Source organism: Oncorhynchus mykiss, chromosome 8, assembly GCF_057628025.1.
Source record: "Oncorhynchus mykiss isolate SJ-2025 chromosome 8, ASM5762802v1, whole genome shotgun sequence".
In the NCBI taxonomy this organism is placed as follows: Eukaryota; Metazoa; Chordata; class Actinopteri; order Salmoniformes; family Salmonidae; genus Oncorhynchus; species Oncorhynchus mykiss.
In genome coordinates this window covers 56,204,222-56,229,259 of record NC_143029.1, presented here as the reverse complement: position 1 = coordinate 56,229,259, position 25,038 = coordinate 56,204,222, and the positions used below count along the sequence as shown (strand labels likewise).

The 25,038-nt window shown below is 43.2% G+C and overlaps 1 protein-coding gene across 2 annotated transcripts in view; it reads right to left on the bottom strand.

Moving 5' to 3' along the window:
• The window catches only part of LOC110530143 (solute carrier family 25 member 36-A), a 31,614-nt gene extending 7,106 nt beyond the window's left edge, over positions 1-24,508 (bottom strand). The window contains exons 1-5 of one of the 2 annotated variants that reach the window (XM_090182037.1): positions 24,016-24,457; positions 20,364-20,528; positions 13,253-13,330; positions 9,642-9,742; positions 8,535-8,638 (exon numbers count right to left, since the gene is read on the bottom strand). In XM_090182037.1, coding sequence (XP_090038163.1) covers positions 8,535-8,613 — 79 coding nt within the window. In that variant the 5' untranslated portion in view covers positions 8,614-8,638; positions 9,642-9,742; positions 13,253-13,330; positions 20,364-20,528; positions 24,016-24,457. Of the gene's footprint in view, positions 1-8,534; positions 8,639-9,641; positions 9,743-13,252; positions 13,331-20,363; positions 20,529-24,015 lie in introns of both variants that reach the window. The other variant, XM_021612989.3, reaches the window with a different exon arrangement.
• Between the last annotated feature and the right edge of the window lie 530 nt (positions 24,509-25,038).

Genomic DNA, 25,038 nt, shown 5'->3' with positions numbered 1-25,038 from the left:
CTGAAGGCCTCATCGGTTGCCACGGACCATGAGGAAACAAAATGGAGTCTGGCTTTCTTGAATTATTCATGAGGACCTAAGAGGAATAACTGAATATCTCTGAGTAGAGGAAGTCAAGTGTTATTTCCCAGGGGAACTAGGCGTGCGTGTATATACACACAGTGCATTCGGGAAAGAATTTAGACCCCTCAACTTTTCCCACATTTTGTTAGCCTTATTGTAAAATGGAATAAATTGTTATTTTCTCCACACACACACACACACACACACACAATAACAAAGCAAAAACAGGTTTAGACATTTTTGCTAATAAAATCAAATTTTCGTAAGTATTCAGACCCTTTACTCAGTACTTTGTTGAAGCACCTTTGGCAGCGATTACAGCCTTGAGTCTTCTTGGGTGTGACGCTACAAGCTTGGCACACCTGTATTTGGGGAGTTTATCCAATTGTTCTCTGCAGATCCTCTCAATCTCTGTCAGGTTGGATGGGAAGCATCACCGCACATCTATTTTCAGGTCTCTCCAGACATGTTCAAGTCCAGGCTCTGGCTGGGCCACTCAGGAACATTCAGAAACTTGTCCCGAAGCCACTCTTGCATTGTCTTGGCTGTGTGCTTAGGGTTGTTGTCCTGTTGGAAGGTGAACCTTCGTCCCAGTCTGAGGTCCTGAGCAGGTTTTCGTCAAGGATCTCTCTGTACTTTGCTCCGTTCATATTTCCCTCGATCTTGACTAGTCTCCCAGTCCCTGCCGCTGAAAAACATTCAATCTTGGTTTCATCAAACCTGAGAATCTTGCTTCTCATTGTCTGAGTTTTTTGGGTGCCTTTTGGCAAACTTCAAGCGGGCTGTCATATGTGCCTTTTACTGAGGAGTGGCTTCCGTCTGACCACTCTACCATAAAGGTAGATTGGTGGAGTGCTGCATAGATGGGAGAACCTTCCAGAAGAACAACCATCTCCACAAAGGAACTCTGGAGCTCTGTCAGAGTGACCATTGGGTTCTTGGTCACCTCCCGGAGGCCCTTCTTTCCGGAATGCTCGGTTTGGCCGGGCGGCCAGCTCTTGGAAGAGTCTTGGTGGTTCCAAACTTCTTCCATTTAAGAATGATGGAGGACAATGTGTTCTTGGGGACCGTCAATGCTGCAGAAACTTCTTAGTACCCTTCCCCAGATCTGTGACTTGACACAATCCGGTCTTGGAGCTCTACGGACAATTCCTTTGAACTCATGGCTTGGTTTTTGCTCAGACATGCACTGTCAACTGTGGGACCTTTATATAGACAGGTGTGTGCCTTTCCAAATCATGTCCATTTAATTTACCACAGATTGACTCCAATCAAGTTGTATTAACATCGAGGATAATCAATGGAAACAGGATGCACCTGAGCTCAATTGAGTCTCATACAAAAGGGTCTGAATACTTATGTAAATAATGTATTTGTTTATACATGTGCAAAAATATTTGTAAAAACACTGCTTTTGCTTTGTCATTATGGGCTATTGTGTGTAGATTGAGATTAAATTTTGCTTTAGCGATTTTAGAATAAGGCTGTGTAATGTATCAACATGTGGGAAAAGTCGAGGGGTCTGAATACTTTCCGAATGCACAGAGTACATACAGTACCAGTCAAAAGTTGACACACCTACTAATTCAAGGGTTTTTCTTTATTTTTACTATTTTCTACATTGTACAATAAAAGTGTAGACATCAAAACTATGAAATAAGACATGGAATCGTGTAGCAACCAAACAAGTGTTAAATCAAAATATATTTTATATTTATGATTCTTCAAAGTAACCATCCTTTGCCTTGTCCGCTTTGCACACGCTTGGCATTATTTCAACCAGCATTATGAGGTAGTCACCAGGAATGCATTTAAATTAACAGGTGTGCCTTGTTAAAAGTTAATTTGTGGAATTTCTTTCCTTCTTAATGCGTTAAAAGCCCAAATCGGTTGTGTTGTGACAAGGTAGAGGTGGTATACAGAAGATAGCCCTATTTAGTAAAAGACAAAGTCCATATTATGGCAAGAACAGCTCAAATAATACTTTGACATTGGCAGTCAATTCGGAAAATTTCAAGAAGTTTTTAAAGTATCTTCAAGTGCAGTCGTAAAAACCCATCAAGCGCCATGATGAAACTGGCTCTCATGAGGACTGCGCTTTGTGGGAGTATCATTTGTTTTTCAACAGGACAATGACCCAACACACCTCCAAGCTGTGCAAGGGCTATTTGGCCAAGAAGGAGAGTGATGGAGTGCTGTATCAGATGACCTGGCCTCCACAATCACCCGACTTCAACCCAATTGAGATGGTTTAGGTTGAGTTGGACCGCAGAGTGAAGGAAAAGCAGCCAACAAGAACTCCATCAAGACAGTTGGAAAAGCATTCCAGGTGAAGCTGGTTGAGAGAATGCCAAGAGTGTGCAAAGCTCTCAAAGGCATAAGGGTGGCTACTTTGAAGAATCTAAAATATATTTTGATTTGTTTAACACTTTTGTTTGGTTACTACATGATTCCATGTGTTATTTCCTAGTTCTGATGTCTTCACTACTATTCTACAATGTAGAAAATAGTAAAAATAAAGAAAAACCCTTGAATGTCTAGTTGTGAGCAAACTTTTGACTGGTACTGTATATAAGTGATACCAAAACATGTATTATTCTTGTGTTATTAATAAGTTGCTTATACTAATGTGGGTCTGAATGAGTTTTCAATCCGAGAGACCAATGAATCCCCTGACAATGCATCAAGTCAGTATGTTACTTCACAAGTGAGTGTTATGTCATACACTTTACGAGGTATACGACAAATGTGTAAGGTGCCGGTAATGGTAGTGTGACAATAAGGTGTGCATATTTAAAGACGGACAGAAATCTGGCACATCACGTGTGCTTTGTGCCGTTGTGGTCGAGGCACTGTAATCTCTAAACAACAGAAGTCAAACAAGGCCATTGGAAAACGAACAGAAGTATACATATGCGTCGCTACGTTGCGCCAAGAGCTAAGATGGACGATAGCATCTTCTCTAAACAAGTTCTACAGTACAGTCTTGATCTAGAGCCTCTACTGTCTCAAGGGACACCGTCCTAAGGCAACTGCGTGAAGAGGATGAAAAGTCTGCGGAAGAAGAAGAAGTAAAAGAAGAGGAAGAAGAGATAGCGTCTATGGCGTGTACTCACAGAGTAGGGGCAAAGCTACTCCGCCTCACAGCTGCAGCTAGAAGCCTGCAGATATGGGGGGGGGAGAGGGGGCTGAGGTGGCTGGGGCTGTCCCCCCCCTCACGCAGGGGTGAAAGCTACAGTAAAGCCCTAAAATAGACACAGGCTTTTCTGTACCACAGTCACACACAGGCAGCAGACAACCAACCAACCCACCCACCCACAAATGCATAGATGGGAGAGGAAATTTACCAATCCTACCTAATCCCACTTTTTTTTCAACAGGAAAAATAGGAGGACAATGCATCACTCCCAACCCACTACCCCCCCCCCACACTTTTTATATAAACAGGTAAGATCCCCCTAAGCCTCCCCACTCCCACATTTGCACTAGAGGTCGACCGATTAATCGGAATGGCCAATTTAATTAGGGCAGATTTCAAGTTTTCATAACAATCGGAAATCGGTATTTCTGGGTGCAGATTTGCGAATTTAAAAAAATATACAAATGTTTTAGACCTTTATTTACCTAGTTAAGTCAGTTAAGAACACATTCTTATTTTCAATGACGGCCTAGGAACGGTGGGTTAACTGCCTCGTTCAGGGGCAGAACGACAGATTTTCACCTTGTTGGCTTGGGGGATCCAATCCTGCAACCTTACAGTTAACTAGTCCAACGCAATAACGACCTGCCTCTCGCTCGTTGCACTCCACAAGGAGACTGCCTGTTAAGCGAATGCAGTAAGCCAAGGTAAGTTGCTAGCTAGCATTAAACTTATCTTATAGAAAACAATCAATCATAATCACTAGTTACAGTGCCTTGCGAAAGTATTCGGCCCCCTTGAACTTTGCAACCTTTTGCCACATTTCAGGCTTCAAACAAAGATATAAAACTGTATTTTTTTGTGAAGAATCAACAACAAGTGGGACACAATCATGAAGTGGAACGACATTTATTGGATATTTCAAACTTTTTTAACAAATCAAAAACTGAAAAATTGGGCGTGCAAAATTATTCAGCCCCTTTACTTTCAGTGCAGCAAACTCTCTCCAGAAGTTCAGTGAGGATCTCTGAATGATCCAATGTTGACCTAAATGACTAATGATGATAAATACAATCCACCTGTGTGTAATCAAGTCTCCGTATAAATGCACCTGCACTGTGATAGTCTCAGAGGTCTGTTAAAAGCGCAGAGAGCATCATGAAGAACAAGGAACACACCAGGCAGGTCCGAGATACTGTTGTGAAGAAGTTTAAAGCTGATACAAAAAGATTTCCCAAGCTTTAAACATCCCAAGGAGCACTGGGCAAGCGATAATATTGAAATGGAAGGAGTATCAGACCACTGCAAATCTACCAAGACCTGGCCGTCCCTCTAAACTTTCAGCTCATACAAGGAGAAGACTGATCAGAGATGCAGCCAAGAGGCCCATGATCACTCTAGATGAACTGCAGAGATCTACAGCTGAGGTGGGAGACTCTGTCCATAGGACAACAATCAGTCAGTCGTATATTGCACAAATCTGGCCTTTATGGAAGAGTGGCAAGAAGAAAGCCATTTCTTAAAGATATCCATAAAAAGTGTTGTTTAAAGTTTGCCACAAGCCACCTGGGAAACACACCAAACATGTGGAAGAAGGTGCTCTGGTCAGATGAAACCAAAATTAAACTTTCTGGCAACAATGCAAAACGTTATGTTTGGCGTAAAAGCAACACAGCTCATCACCCTGAACACACCATCCCCACTGTCAAACATGGTGGTGGCAGCATCATGGTTTGGGCCTGCTTTTCTTCAGCAGGGACAGGGAAGATGGTTAAAATTGATGGGAAGATGGATGGAGCCAAATACAGGACCATTCTGGAAGAAAACCTGATGGAGTCTGCAAAAGACCTGAGACTGGGACGGAGATGTTTCTTCCAACAAGACAATGATCCAAAACATAAAGCAAAATCTACAATGGAATGGTTCAAAAATAAACATATCCAGGTGTTAGAATGGCCAAGTCAAAGTCCAGACCTGAATCCAATCGAGAATCTGTGGAAAGAACTGAAAACTGCTGTTCATAAATGCTCTCCATCCAACCTCACTGAGCTCGAGCTGTTTTGCAAGGAGGAATGGGAAAAAAATTCAGTCTCTCGATGTGCAAAACTGATAGAGACATACCCCAAGCGACTTACAGCTGTAATCGCAGCAAAAGGTGGCGCTACAAAGTATTAACTTAAGGGGGCTGAATAATTTTGCACGCCCAATTTTTCAGTTTTTGATTTGTTAAAGTTTGAAATATCCAATAAATGTCGTTCCACTTCATGATTGTGTCCCACTTGTTGTTGATTCTTCACAAAAAAATAGTTTTATATCTTTGTTTGAAGCCTGAAATGTGGCAAAAGGTCGCAAAGTTCAAGGGGGCCGAATACTTTCGCAAGGCACTGTATCTAGTAATATCATCAACCAAGTGTAGTTATTATCTAGCGTGTCCTGCGTTGCATATAATCTGACTGAGCATACAAGTATCTAAGTATCTGACTGAGCGGTGGTAGGCAGAAGCAGGCGCGTAAACATTAATTCAAACAGCACTTTCGTGCGTTTTGCCAGCAGCTCCTTGTTGTGTGTCAACCATTGCACTGTTTGACTTCAAGCCTATTAACTCCCGAGATGAGGCTGGTGTAACCGAAGTGAAATGGCTAGCTAGTTAGCCCGCGCTAATAGCGTTTCAAACGTCACTCGCTCTGAGCCTTGCAGTGGTTGTTTCCCTTGCTCTGCATGGGTAACGCCGCTTCGAGGGTGGCTGTTGTCGTTGTGTTCCTGGTTCGAGCCCAGGGAGGAGTGAGGAGAGGGACGGAAGCTATACTGTTACACTGGCAATACTAAAGTGCCTATAAGAACATACAATAGGGAAATAGTCCTATAATTCATATAATAACTACAACCTAAAACTTCTTACCTGGGAATATTGAAGACTCATGTTAAAAGAAACCACCAGCTTTCATATGTTCTCATGTTCTGAGCAAGGAACTGAAACATTAGCTTTCTTACATAGCACATATTGCACTTTTACTTTCTTCTCCAACACTGTGTTTTTGCATTATTTAAACCAAATTGAACAGGTTTCATTATTTACTTGAGGCTAAATTGATTTTATTGATGTATTATATTAAGGTAAAATAAGTGTTCATTCAGTATTGTTGTAATTGTCATTATTACATTATAGTTTTTAAATAAAAAAATCTGCAGATTAATCGGTATCGGCTTTTTTGGTCCTCCAATAATCGGTATCGGATTTTTTGGTCCTCCAATAATCGGTATCAGCGTTGAAAAATCATAAATCGGTCAACCTCTAATTTGTACCCACCATTTTGTTAAACCAACAACTAAAGGTGAGAGAAGAAAGGGGTCACACAACATCTCTTCCCCCGACCCCGTGACCTTTCCCGACCCACACCTGTTTTAAATGCAAGAGGACGTCTTGTGTCGTTTCTCTCCCCTACGTTTTGTCAGGTATGTCTTTCTTGGTAAGGGAAAGAAAGAGAAAAATGCAAGTCTGTCGTAAACGGAACATCAGCCCTCTGGTAGAATTCAAATGATGTGCAGGACAAAACAAATAAACATGCGAGGTACACAATAAGAATCCAATATTTTCTTTCAATTATTTTCTTAGCTGATGCTACAGGTGCCATTCCTTGTGTACCATCGTATCATTACCATAATCACTTTTATTGATTCTAAACAGGAGCAAAAAAAATTGGGGACAACGTCAATGCTGTCCTAATAAAAAAAGGTCAAGTAGTGCAAGAGAGGGTTGAAATGCTAACCTTGTCAAGCTGGTTTATAAAGAATGGCATATAATCTCATATGTATTAATATAGTCTATAAATGACTTAACTTAGAAGGTCTGATTAGCAGTTTTGTGATATGCCAATTCAAGAATACCACCGATCGGGTCTGATAGTATTTTGGACAAAGGATTGTGTGGAGGCCTGACCTCGCAAACAGTCATTTTCCTTTTCTTTTTTTACTGGAGTGTCAGTCAGCCTTTTCCTGCTGGGCCCCTTTGTTTCATATCTAAACAAATTCAATGGTGTGGCTTAGTTCCAGTGTTATTACTGCAGTCATCTGCTGTAATGCAGTGTGCTTTAAACTGAATGGAGCCCTCTATTAAAATATATGATAGAGGAGGAGAAGGTATCCATCTGTCTGCACAAAGAGGGTCACCAATGCCGCATTCAAAACAACTGGGAACTCTGGGGGGGGGGGGGGTGAGCTCGTGAATAATGATGAGTGACAAAGTTAGAGTCAAAGATCATAACCCCAAGACATGCTAACCTCTCACCATTACCATAACAGGGGAGGTTATGGTAATGGTGAGAGGTTAGCATGTCTTGGGGTTATGATCTTTGACTCTAACTTTGTCACTCATCATTATTCACGATTCATTCAGGATTATCCATACTCCTGGTAGCATCCAAATTAATGTAGAAGTGGTTAGAAAGATACTTTTATTGTGAAAAATAAATTAACTCCAAAATAACACAATACAGTATTACAATTCATTTCTATTGGTCACAAAATAATCTGAAACACAACCGAAACAAACAAGCAAATGCTTCCAACAAATTGGAAGCAAGCTTGATGTAGTAATTGCGTGCTAGGAATATGTAGCCAAATAATAAACTTCTGACTACTTTATTTATAATAATATTTATGGGTGTCAATTTTGACCCCTACCTTTTTGAGTATTACTTGGTAAAAAAAATTTAAAAAAAAGATTCTCTCAGCAATTGCAGTTTTTTTAGCATACAATATAGCGTACAGTATTTTAATTATTTATTTTACAGTCATAATTGCTCGTCTATATCAAGGGTGTCAATTATTTCGGACCCCACCGTACAAGGGTGCCATATTTAGGGCACTGAAGGCACAGTGGAGAGCTCCCGTTAGCCGCCTCCTTCAAAGGCGAGGGCGGACGTACATAGCTGAACCACACGTGAGCCACAGATTTACTACGTCTGCTGTGTTCGCTGTTCAAGACTAACGATGTTGAATGGACAAGCCAAATAAGGACACTCAACCCTCTAATAGTGACAAGGTTAGCATTTCCCTTCATATGCCGATTTAAAAGGAAAATCAAAGTGTGATGTTAATTTCCTTTTTTTACAGTGGGGGGCGGGGGAGGGTGTAACAGGCTGGTAAAAGGGGGAGGGGGCAGTGTATCAAGGCGGCGCAATCACATTAAAGTTACAGGAGATACGAGAGCTGCAAACCAGCTGGCCGTGACCTATCATCAGCATCATCATTATTACTAGCATCAATAGCATCATCATCATCATCATCATCATTAGCATAATGGTCATACCAGTGAAAGGAAATGGGGTGCTACCTGAGGCGTCCGCCCAACAACGTCCGGCCGACGTGTAGCCGCGAGGCGAGGAGACCTCCCGCAGTGAGGCCCCTGACATGTTAGCACCCTGGGGCCCTTTACTACTGTACACACACACACACACACACAGCACAGACAGCGCGTGAAGGGCCACACTCACTGTTTAGCAACCAACTGGTACGTCAACACGATTTAGGGTCCTCCGAAGAGCCTCAAAAGAGACGACAAATGAAGAAACGGGGAAAGGAGAAAAATAACTGGGGGGAGTGGGGGTGGGACAGAAAGCACAACCCAAACTTTGAGGATGTTTCTTTTTTCAAATTGCTGGACCAGCCAGCTAGCTACTGGTAAGTATTATAGTGGTATGTAGTGTAATGTTGAGCCTCTGCCATGTTGGCTGTAAATCATTGTAGGTTAAAGACAAAGCTATAGAGAGAGAGAGCAGTTAAATATATGAATAGAGGCAGTTAGTACAAAATGCAACAGTTAACTGTGTGCTTTGTCCTTTTCACACTTTTTTTTTGTATTTTCTAAGTGCTTTGACAAAAAAAATGTTTTTCACATCTTAACTTAAGAACTGCAATATTGAAGAGCAGAATAAGCCGTAACCTCTTCACTGTCACTATAAATATAAAATGAGGTTTGACCGTTTGATCCTGAAAGTCTTCAATTGTGCTTTCGGACAAACCATCTGTGGTTGATATTCAAAACACAAGAAAATGTCCACAACAAGGTATGCCATATAGTGGCAATGTCTAGCACATAGCCGTAGCTGGATATAAGCTAGAGAAATGTTTCTAAAACATTTAATTATCTTCAAATGAAAACAGCAACTCCATACACCCCATAACACAATGTAAAAAAAATAATAAAATCTATTTCATTAAATTAAAATGTTACTTTAAAACAAAAAATAAATATTAAAAAATAAACAATAGCCCCTTGATGTTTCTATGTAATCCGTCAAAATAAAATAAGTTGCTGGAAATCAATTGTCTAAACAAGTCAACTTTGAAAGCAGCAACAACCAGTAGAAACTGCACTGACCAGATGTTATATAGCCGGGGGAGGGGGGGGGGGGGGGGGGGGTTGTGGAACGACTGTTACCTGCTAGGCCTGCAGACACCATGTGAACTTGCGTGGAGTCAGCCTCGAACACACCGTTCAGCTTCTCCTTGGCAGTGGAGTAAGCTGCAAAGTAGATGGCTCTGTGGAAACAGGAGGAAATTGATGGGAGCTAAGAATACCGTGAATCAAACCGGTAACACCGGAACTCTGGGCCGTTTCCAATAAACAATATTTTCTTGGGTCACGATAGTCGATACCAACACAGTAAACGAAAAACATGTTTCCTTCTTGTGAGATTAGGGCAAAATGGCACAGTATAAATGACAGGCATCGTCCCCTCTGTCCAAATTGACACGGAGTAAATGGCCTGGGACTGATGACATGAGCGATTTCCACTGAAACCAGTTGCCTTCATTTGGGTAGTTGTGTCTGTGTCCCCATGTCACCAACCCACATTAAACCTCCATCTAGGCCTATGTAATGGTCCATTAGGAGGGTTCCTGCGTAGCGCGTACATCTCCACTCCCAGATCACATGCCCTGCTCTAGCTGGAGATTTATTGCCCTTGCAACTCCTACTCTCTCTACTTAACTCAAATCACAGGATTACTCAAGTAGACATTTCCACTGTGGGGGTTTACAACCAACCACCTCAGTGTGCGTTTGTCAGAGGGTAAGCATTACGCAACAGCCAACCTTAGTGATGGTGAAATGGACTGATTTAAAGCCCGTGATGCTGAGTGTGTGCTGTGCTCTGGATGAACAGCTGACTGCCCAGCCAACCATCCAGCCATGCTCGAATGGCCAACAAGATGCTCAGCTCAGCAGCCCGCTGCCAAGGGGAGACAAATCAGCCATTATCTGTCCACAGCTAGAGCACACAGCAGCAGTGTTACTGTAGGCACAGCCTGGTTAGATGAGGTGTCCTGCTGTGTTACTGTAGGAAAAGCCTGGATAGATGTGTCCTGCTGTGTTACTGTAGGCAAAGCCTGGTTATAGGAGGTGTCCTGCTGTGTTACTGTAGGCAAAGCCTGGTTATAGGAGGTGTTACTGTAGGCAAAGCCTGGTTAGATGAGGTGTTCCTGGTGTGTTACTGTAGGCAAAGCCTGGATAGATGAGGTGTTCCTGGTGTGTTACTGTAGGCAAAGCCTGGATAGATGTGTCCTGCTGTGTTACTGTAGGCAAAGCCTGGTTATAAGAGGTGTTCCTGGTGTGTTACTGTAGGCAAAGCCTGGATAGATGTGTCCTGGTGTGTTACTGTAAGCAAAGCCTGGTTAGAGGAGGTGTCCTGCTGTGTTACTGTAAGCAAAGCCTGGTTATAGGAGGTGTCCTGCTGTGTTACTGTAAGCAAAGCCTGGTTATAGGAGGTGTCCTGCTGTGTTACTGTAAGCAAAGCCTGGTTAGAGGAGGTGTCCTGCTGTGTTACTGCAGGCAAAGCCTGGTTAGATGAGGTGTCCTGCTGTGTTACTGTAGGCAAAGCTTGGTTAGATGAGGTGTCCTGCTGTGTTACTGTAGGCAAAGCCTGGTTAGATGAGGTGTCCTGCTGTGTTACTGTAGGCAAAGCCTGGTTAGATGAGGTGTCCCTGCTGTGTTACTGTAGGCAAAGCCGGGTTAGATGAGGTGTCCTGCTGTGTTACTGTAGGCAAAGCCTGGTTAGATGAGGTGTCCTACTGTGTTACTGTAGGCAAAGCCTGGTTAGATGTGGTGTCCAGCTGTGTTACTGTAGGCAAAGCCTGGTTAGATGAGGTGTCCCTGCTGTGTTACTGTAGGCAAAGCCTGATTAGATGAGGTGTCCCTGCTGTGTTACTGTAGGCAAAGCTGGGTTAGATGAGGTGTCCTGCTGTGTTACTGTAGGCAAAGCCTGGTTAGATGAGGTGTCCTACTGTGTTACTGTAGGCAAAGCCTGGTTAGATGTGGTGTCCAGCTGTGTTACTGTAGGCAACGCCTGGTTAGATGAGGTGTCCCTGCTGTGTTACTGTAGGCAAAGCCTGGTTAGATGAGGTGTCCCTGCTGTGTTACTGTAGGCAAAGCCTGGTTAGATGAGGTGTCCTGCTGTGTTACTGTAGGCAAAGCCTGGTTAGATGAGGTGTCCTGCTGTGTTACTATAGGCAAAGCCTGGTTAGACGAGGTGTCCTGCTGTGTTACTGTAGGCAAAGCCTGGTTATAGGAGGTGTCCTGCTGTGTTACTGTAGGCAAAGCCTGGTTAGATGAGGTGTCCTGCTGTGTTACTGTAGGCAAAGCCTGGTTAGATGAGGTGTCCCTGCTGTGTTACTGTAGGCAAAGCCTGGTTATAGGAGGTGTCCTGCTGTGTTACTGTAGGCAAAGCCTGGTTATAGGAGGTGTCCTGCTGTGTTACTGTAGGCAAAGCCTGGTTAGTGTCAAGTCGCTGGTGGGCAGTATTGGGTGAAGAGTTGTTGTTTTTTCTCTGTCCCAGTCCAGCATTGAGGAACCCTGCAGTTTTATTTCTCTCCCCTTGCATTTCTCACTCTTTCCTCCTCAGTATTTTTCCAAGGCAGTCTGAGCTCAGGTCAGTCTTTCACCTTTCTCTCACTACCTCCCTCTCTCCTGTCCTGCAGTGCTAGCAAAGGCGTGTGCATGCTCAGGTTTAGTGTGCCCTGCTGTTGGTCTCGCTCTGCTGCAGTGTTGAGGCAGACTTTACATAACGTCCCCTCTCTTCCCTGCCCGTCACGAGGCAGCCAGCCGCCACAGCTAGGGAGAGCAGCTCACTCCACAGAGGACGGGAAAACACACACACACACACACACACAATTCAGACTCTGCATACTCACAGGTACAGCCTAGACAGACAAAATACACAGCCGGAAACAGGGCAGACCGTCAAAGGGCATATAACGCCGCCACAGAGAAGGTGAGAAAAACAGAATGCGAGAGAGATATTCTACATGCAGAAAGGTAAAGAAAGAAACGCAGATGGAGAAATATACAGAGATAAAAAATAAATACAAAAATGTGTAAGATAAACAGAGACAGAAAGAACCATCTCACCCAGGGAAGGGGGGATTAACACACAACAACAGAGTGGGCCAATGGTGCCGCTGCATTGCGATTGCTTCGGCAGCGACACCCTCAGTCACATGACCCAGCAGCAGCCCCAGTGGACGGCCGCTGCTCTGCTCACAGTGACTCTGATTAACAGAGACTGGACCCCGGAGGCTGCTGTTGCGTAATATGGCTCACACTTAGAGCGGTCTCCTTTCTGTCTGGGTTCTACCACTAGGGAGAATGAGTAATGCCCCGGTAGAGGCGCAAAATGAGGACGGGGCAGGAGCGGAATTTTACTGAGACTCGGTAGCAATCATGTATTGTTCTTTTCATGGAACAAAGATTATGTTCTGTGTGGTGTAATGAAAAATAATGTAAATTGTGGTAATCATCTTGTCCTCCGATGGGGGTTGTGGTTTAAAACAAAAAAGGGATTCTGAAGCAGAGGTCAAATGATGGAAAACCAAAGACGAACGTAATTATCTCTGTTTTCCAGCTGAATAGAATATCAAATCTACATCGCCACCCACGTTGAAATCTGCAGTTGCCAGAAAAAAAAGCTCCATGAAGTAGCCTGCACAAGAAAGACAGAAAATAGCAGCAGAAGCCACAACAGGACGGATAATTATTGCACAAGTGAGGTCATACCTGGAAGGAGCCACACCCACCAGGTTGGGCCCTAGCCCTCTGAAAAGCGAGCGGGGTCCCTCCTTTTCCAGTATCAACCTGTAGAGGGAGGGAGTAGAGAGGGGCGTTGTCAGTTAGCATAGTGCTAAATCAAAGAGCTAATTATTCATTATGCTGAAACATAAGAAAATATGGATTTCAAGACAGTGCTCCAGTCGTGGGCTAGTGCCAATGTGTATAATCAGACTGCCATGGCCATAGCACATCGGCCTTTGCCTAAAATCTGAACTAATATACCGATGCATTTATGTCCCATTTTACAATAACACACAGCATCAGGAAATGGACCATAAACGCATCTGTGGATTACAATATTAGTCACAAATGGAAGGAACCAAAAACGTGTAAAAGTGGGTCAATAGAACTGATGACGCAGTCGATTAGATGACGCATCTCAGCATTCGTCTGTGGGAGTGTGACATTGGGACATTATGGGGATTTAAAACGAGAGGAAATGTACTACAGGGCAATATACCTGATACGTAACGCTGTGTCATCGGCGACGAGCGATAAGAGTAGCATTAGGCGGCTTGCCAAACAGTGAAGATAGATGGCAGGCCTCCAATGGAGACAGCATGACATTGTGAGGGCACGCAGTGCGAGTAGCTGCTCTATGTAACATGGTAATGGCTGAGGATTGTGCTCATGCTGTGTTTATAGTGTCATTAGCCTATACACTGAGTGTATAAAACATGAACACCTTCCTTTCGCCCTCAGAACAGCCTCAATTCGTCAGGGCATGGAAATCGTTCCACAGGGATGCTGGCCCATGTTGACTCCAATGCTTCCCACAGTTGTGTCAAGTCGGCTGGATGTCCTTTGGGTGGTGGACCATTTTTGAGACGCACGGGAAACTGTTGAGCATGAAAACCCCAGCAGCTTTGCAGTTCTTGACACACTCAAACCGGTGCACCAGGCACCTACTATCATACCATGTTCAAAGGCACTTAAATCTTTTGTCTTGCCCATTCACCCTCTGAATGGCACACACACACACAATCCATGTCTCTAAAAGAGGCTTAAAAGTCCTTCTTTAACCTGTCTCCCGCCCTTCATCTACACTGATTTAAAGAGAATTAAACAAGTGACATCAATAAGGGATCAGAGCTTTCACCTGGATAGTCTGTGTCATGTTTTGTCCACTCAGTGTATGAGCTCCATGACAAAATGTTACCCCATTTCCTGACATCGCTGCTACCCTACACCCTAGGAATCACTAGCCTGAATTCAAGCCAAGGTTATTCCACTATTAACCTACTCCACCGAGATAGCACACGCGCACTGCTTTGAAATAGCCTTATATCAAGGATTAAGGACACTCGATTCAACTGTGAACACAGTCCTAGAAGACTTCCAGCGTCTTCCCTCATATCTACGCAGCCACAGAGCTCAGCTCATTTGGCCAGCGCTGCGTACGCTGGTGACCCACTTCGGCAGGGTTTTTCTCCCTGTGCTGCCTAGTGGTGGTGTTGGGTTTCAGCTAGTGCTTCCCGAGGGCGGAAGCATGGAGGTTGACTGAGGGAAAGACGGGAGAGAAGCAGGTCCAAGAACACTGCAGCGGAGCTGTGATAAGACGGAACCAAGCCTCCAGCTAGAGGTCTGGGCCGCAGCTCCCGCCCGCAGCTTTCCATACCGCACCCGCTGGCTTTCTGTCCGACTCCGACCCGCTACCGCAAGAACTGGTCGCGAACCCAATCGCAGTCCCGCAATGTTATTTTAGGCACCTGTGACGCAGCTCACTTGGCAGCCATAGTCCCAAGTAATTTTGTGCCCTGTAGGCAACATCAAAATGAGCAAAAATAACCATAGAAATAGGTTAAATTACCAGGAATTCTCGTGGCCAATTATATTAGGCTGTCGGTATTACTGGGCTATATCAGCGAATAGAGGTGTCATAATATTTTGTTGGGCAAAACCGTTCGGGCGCTAAAGGATGTCTCATGGTCCGACAAAACACCGCTGTAGCTCTGCCACCTTTCACCGCAGATGCGGAAGGGCAACATCGGCGGATGCGATCGTTTGAGACTCATCCAAAATGCAATCTCTAACTTAAACAGGCGGATTTTATTACGCCAATTAGAATTCAGCGGGGCCGCAGAAATCGACTCAAAGGGGTTTAAGAGACTTGCAATTTCTCTTGAGCTACGTTTGATTTTTTCACACCAAGACAATTCTGGGTGATCAATTATTATTTCTAGGCAATGTAGTCAACTATAGCCCAAACATATTTAGGAAGTACATTTCCTTGAAAAGATAACTGTCCCATGCCTCTTCGTCCACGCGTAGGATATAGCCTACTCTATTGAATTGAGACCACACACGCGCACATGATCTTGCACATATAGCTTCTGAACTTGAAGCAGCAAGAATGATGACAGCAGACACTTGCACTTCCCTTGAGCTACGTTTTGCATATAGGATATAGCCTGCCTTTAAGAAGACGATTTGCAGGCAGAGACAAATAAATGGGAAATCAATATTTCCTGAAAATGAAAAGGCGCAACGCTCGCTCATCATAGACACCTAACCCATGTGTGCACGTTGTGCCTTTTTCTTTTCAATTAGGATTTTTTATGTTTTGCACCTCGACTCACATCTTTATCAATATTTATTTACAGACACTGTACTAAACTAGTGTAATATTTAATTTCCTTGAAAAGATAACTGCCACGTGATTCTCTAACAATGTATTTGTGACGCTGTCACGACTTCCGCGGAAGTTGGCTCCCCTGCCTGTTCAGGCGGTGCTCGGCGGTCGTCGTCACCGGCCTACTAGCCGCCACCGATCCCTTTTTCCTTTTCTGTTTGTTTTGTCTTATTAGTTGCACCTGTGTCTATTTGTGTTTGCCTGATGGGCTTCCTTATTTAAAGCTAGTATACCCGCCCTTGTTTTGTGCGGGATTATTCTTGTGTTACGTGTTTGTGTTGATAGGTGTGTTCGTGCTCCGGACCTGGTACCCTGTGTTTTGGGTTGGTCCATATTTTTCGCGCCCTGTATTGTGGGCATTGCTTTTTGGTGCCATATTAAAGTGCACTTCTTCCTGTGGAACTCTCTGCGCCTGATTCTTCCCTCACACACCTAGTCCCCCGTGACACACGCCCTGGCCATAAAGAGGCTTTTATTCTCTATTTTGGTTAGGCCAGGGTGTGAGTAGGGTGGCCATTCTATGTTCATTTTCTATGTTTTGTATTTCTTTGTTGTTTGGCCGGGTGTGGTTCTCAATCAGAGGCAGCTGTCTATCGTTGTCTCTGATTGAGAACCATACTTAGGCAGCTTTTTTCCCACATGGGTTTTGTGGGTAGTAGTTTTGTGTTTCTGCACCTGACAGGACTGTTTCGTTTTTTGTTCATTCTCTTTGTTATTTTGTTTTGTGTTCAGTTTAAATAAAAATAACGTGAACATTTACCACGCTGCGCTTTGGTCCACACCTTCTCATACGACGACCGTTACAGTATTTCATTGAGACCCACAAATACAGTTGATTCGGAAAGTATTCAGACCCCTTCCTTTATTCCACGGTTACGTTACCGCCTTATTCTAAAATGGATACATTTTCTATCTGTCTACACACAATACCCCAGAATGACAAAGCGAAAACAGGTTTAGACATTTTTTGCAAATATATTAAAATTAAAAAACAAATGCCTTATTTACGTAAGTATTCAGACCCTTTGCTATGAGACTCGAAATTGAGCTCAGGTGCATCCTGTTTCCATTGATCATCCTTGATGTTTCTACAACTTGTGGTAATTTCAATTGATTGAACATGATTTGAAAAAGGTACACACCTGTCTATATAAGGTCCCACAGTTGACAGTGCGTGTCAGCCATGAGGTCGAAGGAATCGTCCGTAGTGCACCAAGACAGGATTGTGTCGAGGCACAGATCTGGAGAAGGGTACCAAAATATTTCTGCAGCATTGAAGGTCCCTAAGAACACAGTGGCCTCCATCAATCTCAAATGGAAGAAGTTTTAAACCAAGAGTCTTCCTAGAGCTGGCCACCCGGCCAAACTGAGCAATCGGAGGAGAAGAGCTTTGGTCAGGGAGGTGACCAAGAACCTGATGGTCACTCTGACAAAGCTCCAGAGTTCCTCTGTGGAGATGGGAGAACCTTCCAGAAGGACACCCATCTCTGCAGCACTCCATCAAATCAGGCCTTTCTGGTAGTGTAGCCAGACGGATGCCACTCCTCAGTTAAAAAGGCACATGACAGCCCCCTTGGAGTTTGATTCTCTGGTCTGATGATTGTTTTATTTAACTAGGCAAGTCAGTTACAATGACGGACTACACTGGCTTACCCGGAAGACGCTGGGCCAATTGTGCACCGTCCTATGGGACTACCAACCCTGAAACCAGGATTGAACTGTTTGGTCTGAATGCCAAGCGTCACGTCTGGAGAAAACCTGCCACCATCCCTACGGTGAAGCATTTGTGGCAGCATCATGCTGTGGGGATGTTTTTCGGTGGCAGACACTAGGAGACTAGACCGGATAGAGGCAAAGATGAACAGAGCAAAGTACAGAGAGATACTTGATGAAGTCCTGAGCACTCTGGAGCAGGTTCTCAGATTGGGGCAAAAGTTCACCTTCCAACAGGACAATGACCCTAAGCACACAGCCAAGACAATGCAGGGGTGGCTTCGGGACAAGTCTCTGAATGTCCTTAAGTGGCCCAGCCAGAGTCCGGACTTAAAGCCAATCGAACATCTCTGGAGAGACCAGAAAATAGCTGTGCAGCAACGCTCCCCATCCAACCTGACAGAGCTTAAGAGGATCTGCAGAGAAGAAATGGGTGAAACTCCCTAAATACAGGTGTGCCAAGCTTGTAGCGTCATACCCAAGAAGACTCGAGGCTGTAATCACTGCCAAAGGTGCTTCAAAAAGTACTGAGTAAAGGGTCTGAATTTCAATTTTTAATACATTTACAAACATTTCAAAAAAACTGTTTTTGCTTTGTTATTATGGGGTTTTGTGTGTAGATTGATGAGGGGAAAAAACTTCAATCCATTTTAGAATAAGGCTATAATGTAACAAAATCTAGAAAATGTCATGATGTCTGAATACTTTCCGAATGCACTGTATTCCCATACAACTACAAGGTCTATCTAAAAATACTGGGCCATAATATGCTCAAGCCTCCATTACCCCTCACTTACTGTATGCTCCCTTCATAACGCCAGTTGTGAAACAGGTTGTGCCTCCAGGCCCCTCGGTGGGGAATATTTGAGATGAGGGCATGTTAACAGCTGTCGGTATAAGCAAACCAAAACAGAACCACACTAAGCCTCTCCCCCTTCTGTTCTCCTATTTTTACAAATGAGCGAGAGGCAGATTTAAGTATGCTATGGAACAACTTGTTCTTGTCCAATATGATAAGGGATATTTTTGCCTTATCGGAAATGATGAAAACAAGGCTAAATCCCCAATCTGAGATGTGTTTTACCAAAATAATGTCTAGAAGCTATTCCCGCTATGTGGTTGTGTGTGGGCAGGGTCCAACGTAAACTTTTTCTCTCACTGGCCTGGCCATAAATCTACTTGCCCAAACAGAATTTCTACTGGCCCGGACATGGTGTGGTTTTAATTAGGATCATACAGGTTGGCATCCTTTCTCTCAATATGCAGCTATTAACAAGCAACATTTGGTTATATGTATTAAAAAGCTGTGTAATATAATTTAGCAAAGTCATTACTCCATTCTTTAGAATTGCATTGTATTCATTTTTGTTTGTAAAATATGCCATTTTGAAAATATTTTTACTTTATCTAAAAATAGGACGCTGCCCCTTTAAGAGAACGGCGTTCCAAAAGAGATAGCGACCTGGCTACAGTAGGCTAGCCAAGACTAATGCTAAAGTGTATTTTTGTAACTTTCTCTTTGCAGACAATCAACAGTAGCCAGCATATTGCTAGTATGTTCACAATTCATTTTGTAAATCACTTTCCTTAAAAAAAATAATAAGCTCAGCGAGTTGATTGATGGGCTAGTCTTTTTGCTCTGGACAGCTCGAGTGTGCTGTGTGAACGCATTAACTTCTGTACAGCTTGAGTGCTCGGGAACGTGGTGGAGCTTGAACGAACGGCCAATCGTATTGCTCAAATACAAAAAGCACGACTGTAGTCTTTAATGGTAGACTGCGACAGAGTAGGTAAATGTTGAACTGGAATGCAAAAATGCACCGACAAGATCCACTGGCCCGACATGTTCTTACTGGTCCCGGGGCATCGTTAATGTCGGACACTGTAAGGAAGATCCATATTCCTGCGATCAAAATGCTGAATGCAAGTGAAGATTCAGTCATAACATAGTATGATGAAAGCAGGGAAGGAATCTCCTAGATTAATAAAAAAAATTAGACTGGGTAAAGTAGGCTCTTTCATTAACGACCTTTGTGGACAATAAAAGATGGCCGCTCCGTAACCATGAAAAAGGAGAAGTTGAAACATGTTTCTGTCTGGTAACACTCCCGTCTACAGTAACTCATCTTTGAGTCATAGGGTGTTCGGTAATGGTATTAAAGGGCAGGTATGATACTGTAGGTGACCTTGACAGGTAAACAGCCAGATATAAACTCTTCCCGAGAGGGTCGGTGATCCGTTTGATGATGGAGGAAGGTCTGCTGTTGGTTTGCCAGTTGCTGGTACAAGGGTTAGGATGATTTCTATTTTAACTCCATTCCGTTGTGAGTTTTCAATTGATTAATTGAATTGATAAGAGATCAGATTGACAATAAATGTTGGGGTCACGGAAACCCTGCACTGATGTCAACAGAGTTTATCAGGTTACACGTGAACGTTTTGGGTCGGAATTCGACCCACATGGTTTTTGTTTGTGCAATGTCCATAAACACCCACTCATCCCAAGAATAGACTGGAACTGAACTCAACTTCAAAGAATTGACTCCAACCTCACTGAGTAGACTGTGTATTCTCTGTGGTAAGTGCAAACATTTCAGTTCATCACCTGAATAGTCTGGAACTGAAATGAAAATAGAACTGACCCACCAAACCCTGTAAACTCACATAATGTGTAGGATGTTCTCTGTGACCCCTGTGTGTTGGTGAACTTACTTGAGGCAGTGCAAGGGTCCCGGGGGGGCCATGCGGGCCACACTGGCCCCGTTAACGGTGGTGAGCTGCACCTCAGAGATGTAAAAGGTGACATGAGAGGACTGGAGTCTGGTCTTCACTACTTCCAGCGGACAAGTCAGAATAGCACCCACTGTGCCCCCACACCTAGATGGGGAGAGAGAAAAAGAGTAGGGGAGGAAGATGGGCAGGTCAGAATAGCCAAAAGTACAGTAAATACTGTGCTAACCTTTACTTCATTACCATGTTATAGGCCTAACTACTTTATTACCAAGTTATAGGCCTAACTACTTTATTACCAAGTTATAGGCCTAACTACTTTATTACCATGTTATAGGCCTAACTACTTTATTACCAAGTTATAGGCCTAACTACTTTATTACCAAGTTATAGGCCTAACTACTTTATTACCATGTTATAGGCCTAACTACTTTATTACCATGTTATAGGCCTAACTACTTTATTACCAAGTTATAGGCCTAACTACTTTATTACCAAGTTATAGACCTAACTACTTTATTACCAAGTTATAGGCCTAACTACTTTATTACCAAGTTATAGGCCTAACTACTTCATTACCATGTTATAGGCCTAACTACTTTATTACCAAGTTATAGGCCTAACTACTTTATTACCAAGTTATAGGCCTAACTACTTTATTACCAAGTTATAGGCCTAACTACTTTATTACCAAGTTATAGGCCTAACTACTTTATTACCAAGTTATAGGCCGAACTACTTTATTACCAAGTTATAGGCCTAACTACTTTACCATGTTATAGGCCTAACTACTTTACCATGTTATAGGCCTAACTACTTTATTCTGTGCTGTAATTGAAAGTGCTACCAAACAAACAGCTATATTCTAGTTTGTTGCTTTTTTTAACGTTGTAAAGCTTTGTGATACTAAAACGGGCATAAAATCTCCTGAAGTGAATGGTGGATTATTCAACTCCGATTTTATTGGGGCCAACAACGCAGTGGAGAAGTAGAGTAAGAACCACCCACATCTAGACCTGGTATTTCTGGAAACAACCAGCTGATTTTCAATGCTAGCAGCAGCTGGATCTGGGTCAGGTTCAGCCTATTGACACACATTCAGCTTGAGTTTAACATAAAAACGTGCAACTGTAAATAGTCTCTAACCGTTGTGGCCAGGGGCCAACCCACTGCCTGGGAGACTTTGAACTGGACTAACTTGTCTGTGACAATGTGCAAACTGAGGTGCTGGCCCTTTTGCCTGTAACACCTTGACATGGTCTGTCTGTCTGCCCCCCCTCCTGTGTTTGCTAGGTTACAGGCTTTCCCAGCTCCTCTTTCAAATAATATTCGTAAAATGAACCTCAACATGGGCTCAGGGCTGTGTAGAATGCGCACTACAAGGCACAACTATAGTGGAATGGTTCCTGAAAATAGTCACCATTGTGTATATAATCTGTAGGTTAGGTTTACTGAATGTGAGTATCATGCATGGTGAGTGCTGACTGGCTGCTACAGGCTGAGCTCTGTCAGACTAACCCACATACAGGCAAGAGCGACCTTTGGCCTAGATTCAGAAGGCTGTTCCATGCTGCTGCTGTGTGTGTGTGTGTGTGTGTGTGTGTGTACAACAGGCAGTAAGAGTTAACATGCACAGGCCTTGAGCCCTGTTGTGAGAAATATCAAGGGGACTGTAATTATTTGCTTCTCGATGAAGTAACTTTGTCACAACTTGTGCCCCTAACATTGCGTTTTCATAGCCCAATAAAGGAGATACAAAATGTTCTGGTTTGGCAGGCCTTACATGCTGACATTTTAAAAGTTTGCAGAGTGCCTGAAAGAAAAGAAGAGGCTGACAGACAAAGTAAACAACATAAAAAGGGGAAAACAAAGCTAAGAAAGAAAGAGGAAATGAAGAAAACTATTCTGGCACTACAATGGAATCAAGCAGCATCTTGTCTTCCTCTGAATGTGTCATCCAAAGACCTGCGCCTAAAACCATACTAGAATTAGATTTGCCGTGATAAGTAGGCATATTTAGTGTCCAATTGCGAGAATGGCTCTAATAACCAACGGGTCATGTTTCAATGCCCCTAAGCACATAGGTGAAATCTACAATCTCAATTTACTTGGAGCAGTCTGACATGGAATCAACACAAATAACAAGTCAATTTTCCACAGCCTAGACTACAGACAGGTGCCCTTGTACCCTTTCAACTTCCCCTGTGTCAGCATGATGTATTGAATGTAAAGGTCAACTACAATGTAGCAAAGCTAGAAAATTAGTGACACATATGTCTCCAATAATATACACTACAGGAACGGAAACACGCAGGTAGTATGTTGACAACGTTTACAATTGAGACATTCTTACAGTTTTATTTTAGACAATGAGAATGACACTTGAAATAAACACTGGGAGACTTCTGCCCAAATCAAACGAGACCCGTTTTGTTCTATGTGCGTGCTAGAAATAGAATTGACGGAGAATACTGTTCCTCAATATTTTCACTGACATGCATAACTAGACTATCCTTAACCAAGTAAAACAAATTCACAATGGAGTCGAGCAGTACAATGAATGTGCAATATAATTGCGGGCTATTTTGGGGGTGCTGAAATCCTTAGTTGTCGATTAAAAACAACTACATTTTATGTGAGGTCGGAGCCCAAGTCCGCCCACACTAGTCACCGCTCAACTCCGCTGATGTGAATTACATCGTGGCGTTGAGTTTTACTTATAGCCTACCGTGTGTGTCAGTCAAATTAACATATTGTAGCCTACCTAGGGGCGTATTCATTGCGCAAATTTAGTTGCAAAACGTTTTTTAAACGGAAGCAGACGGAACGAAACGGGGAGGGACCTACCTGAATTTGTCCAATAGAAAACTCTCGTTTTAGTTGTAAAACGTTCCAACTGTTTGGAATAATGTAATCATTATAGTGCAATCATCATTATTCCTGTTCGGATGAATGATTACAACCCTGTTTTGACCTGACCTTTTTCTCCAGTCTATGGAATGGTGTGGTAGCAGTTGATACAGTGTACGAATCCTGTAGGCCTGGGCATATTCTCCGTCTTTACAAATGTGTGTTTTATACAGGTGTTTTGTCGGAGTAATAAAATGCTAAATAAATGTGTCAGGAAATGTAATCATGCTGTTCGGCGATATAGCTATAGCTAATCGGTCAACCGCTGCTCGAGAACAACAAAGGCTCGTGCGCCATGGATGTTTCATTCACGAGCCTTCTCATCTGTCAGGGCAAACCACGACCACTGTGGTGTGATGCGTGGGTGTCAACCTGTTCTGTCAAATGAAATAATTGTCGTGTGTGATAAAAGTCAACATCGGACACTACTGCAATGTCTCTGATGTGTTGACACTAGGCTACAATAGCAGTGGCCAGCGCCTAACTAGCTAGACCGTGGTACCTACTTTGATACTGCAACTGGCTAGTTGCTGCCTGAGGATGGGTCGGGTAGTGCAGTTGCTAATGTAACATGCACGCGCGCCTAGGAAAATGGCAATGTTGGAAATAAATTGGTGTTATTTTCACCAAGATAGCCATGCAAGCTAATTTTGACTATAAAAGTCAGTCACGAAATGTTGTGTAGCCTAGCTAACTTTATTCCCAGCAAATAATAGCTACTCACCCTCCGGCAAACAAATGAACCAAGGTATCCCTTTGACTCATTCTTTAGCATTCTCTGAACCAGTACACTCTTCGGACTGCGTCAAGGGGGAAAACAGGGTTGGATGGCGAACGGTCGACCACCCCGATTTCGAAGACGACTTGCGCACGTCGATAAATCAGCGACGTCGATTATCAAATCAGTAACAGTTAGAACGGTGATTCAGTTTTGCCGTAGCAACGTTAGCTAGACAGCTAGTCAACTTGCGTGCTACACAAACCCTTATCTTCGTTTCGAGCAATCCCCTCTTTGAACAGACCTTATTTGAATTTGTAGAGCGTTATACTACAAAAGAAGAGAAATTCAAAAGGAAGATTGTTTTATGTATTCTTGCTTCTATCAATCGCTTTTTTGCAACAGTCCCCCTAGCTTTCGTTTCTCAACTGTTCACCGCTGCAGTGAGAGGCGATGGGTCATATCCCTAGTATATAACTACTGTAGAATCATATAGGCTGCAAAACAGCGTCCGCTATTGGACAGTTTGCCTTATTACGTCAATTTCTCCGCCCGATCACGCAAATTTCACATGAAACCTTTATACAATCTTTCACATGATCAGCTGCAGCACCCTATATAAAAAGGGGCAGTTTTAGGTCCCACATGTACAAATAACTAAATTAACTTATTTTTTTAACAAGTAATGGTTATGAGGATATGACATGTGGTCATATATGTCTATTCAAAATCTTTGCCTATGAACATGATGTCATATGCACATTGCATGAATTAATTTGTTGTTGTTAATTTGTTATTTTTAATTAGGCAACGGGTGGGTCTAATCCCGAATACTGAACTGTTTCAATATTCAATTTCCATCTCCAGCTGTCCCATAGTAATGAGCGAGTCGGGACGAGAGACAGGCAGGCAGCGTTTCTCAGCCAGTCGAACTCATGAATCAGTTTGCATCATTTTTATGGATATATACAAATAAATGCGAATTGAAAAAAGGTACAACTAAACGAAGTGCAGCTACTGTAGTTTGCG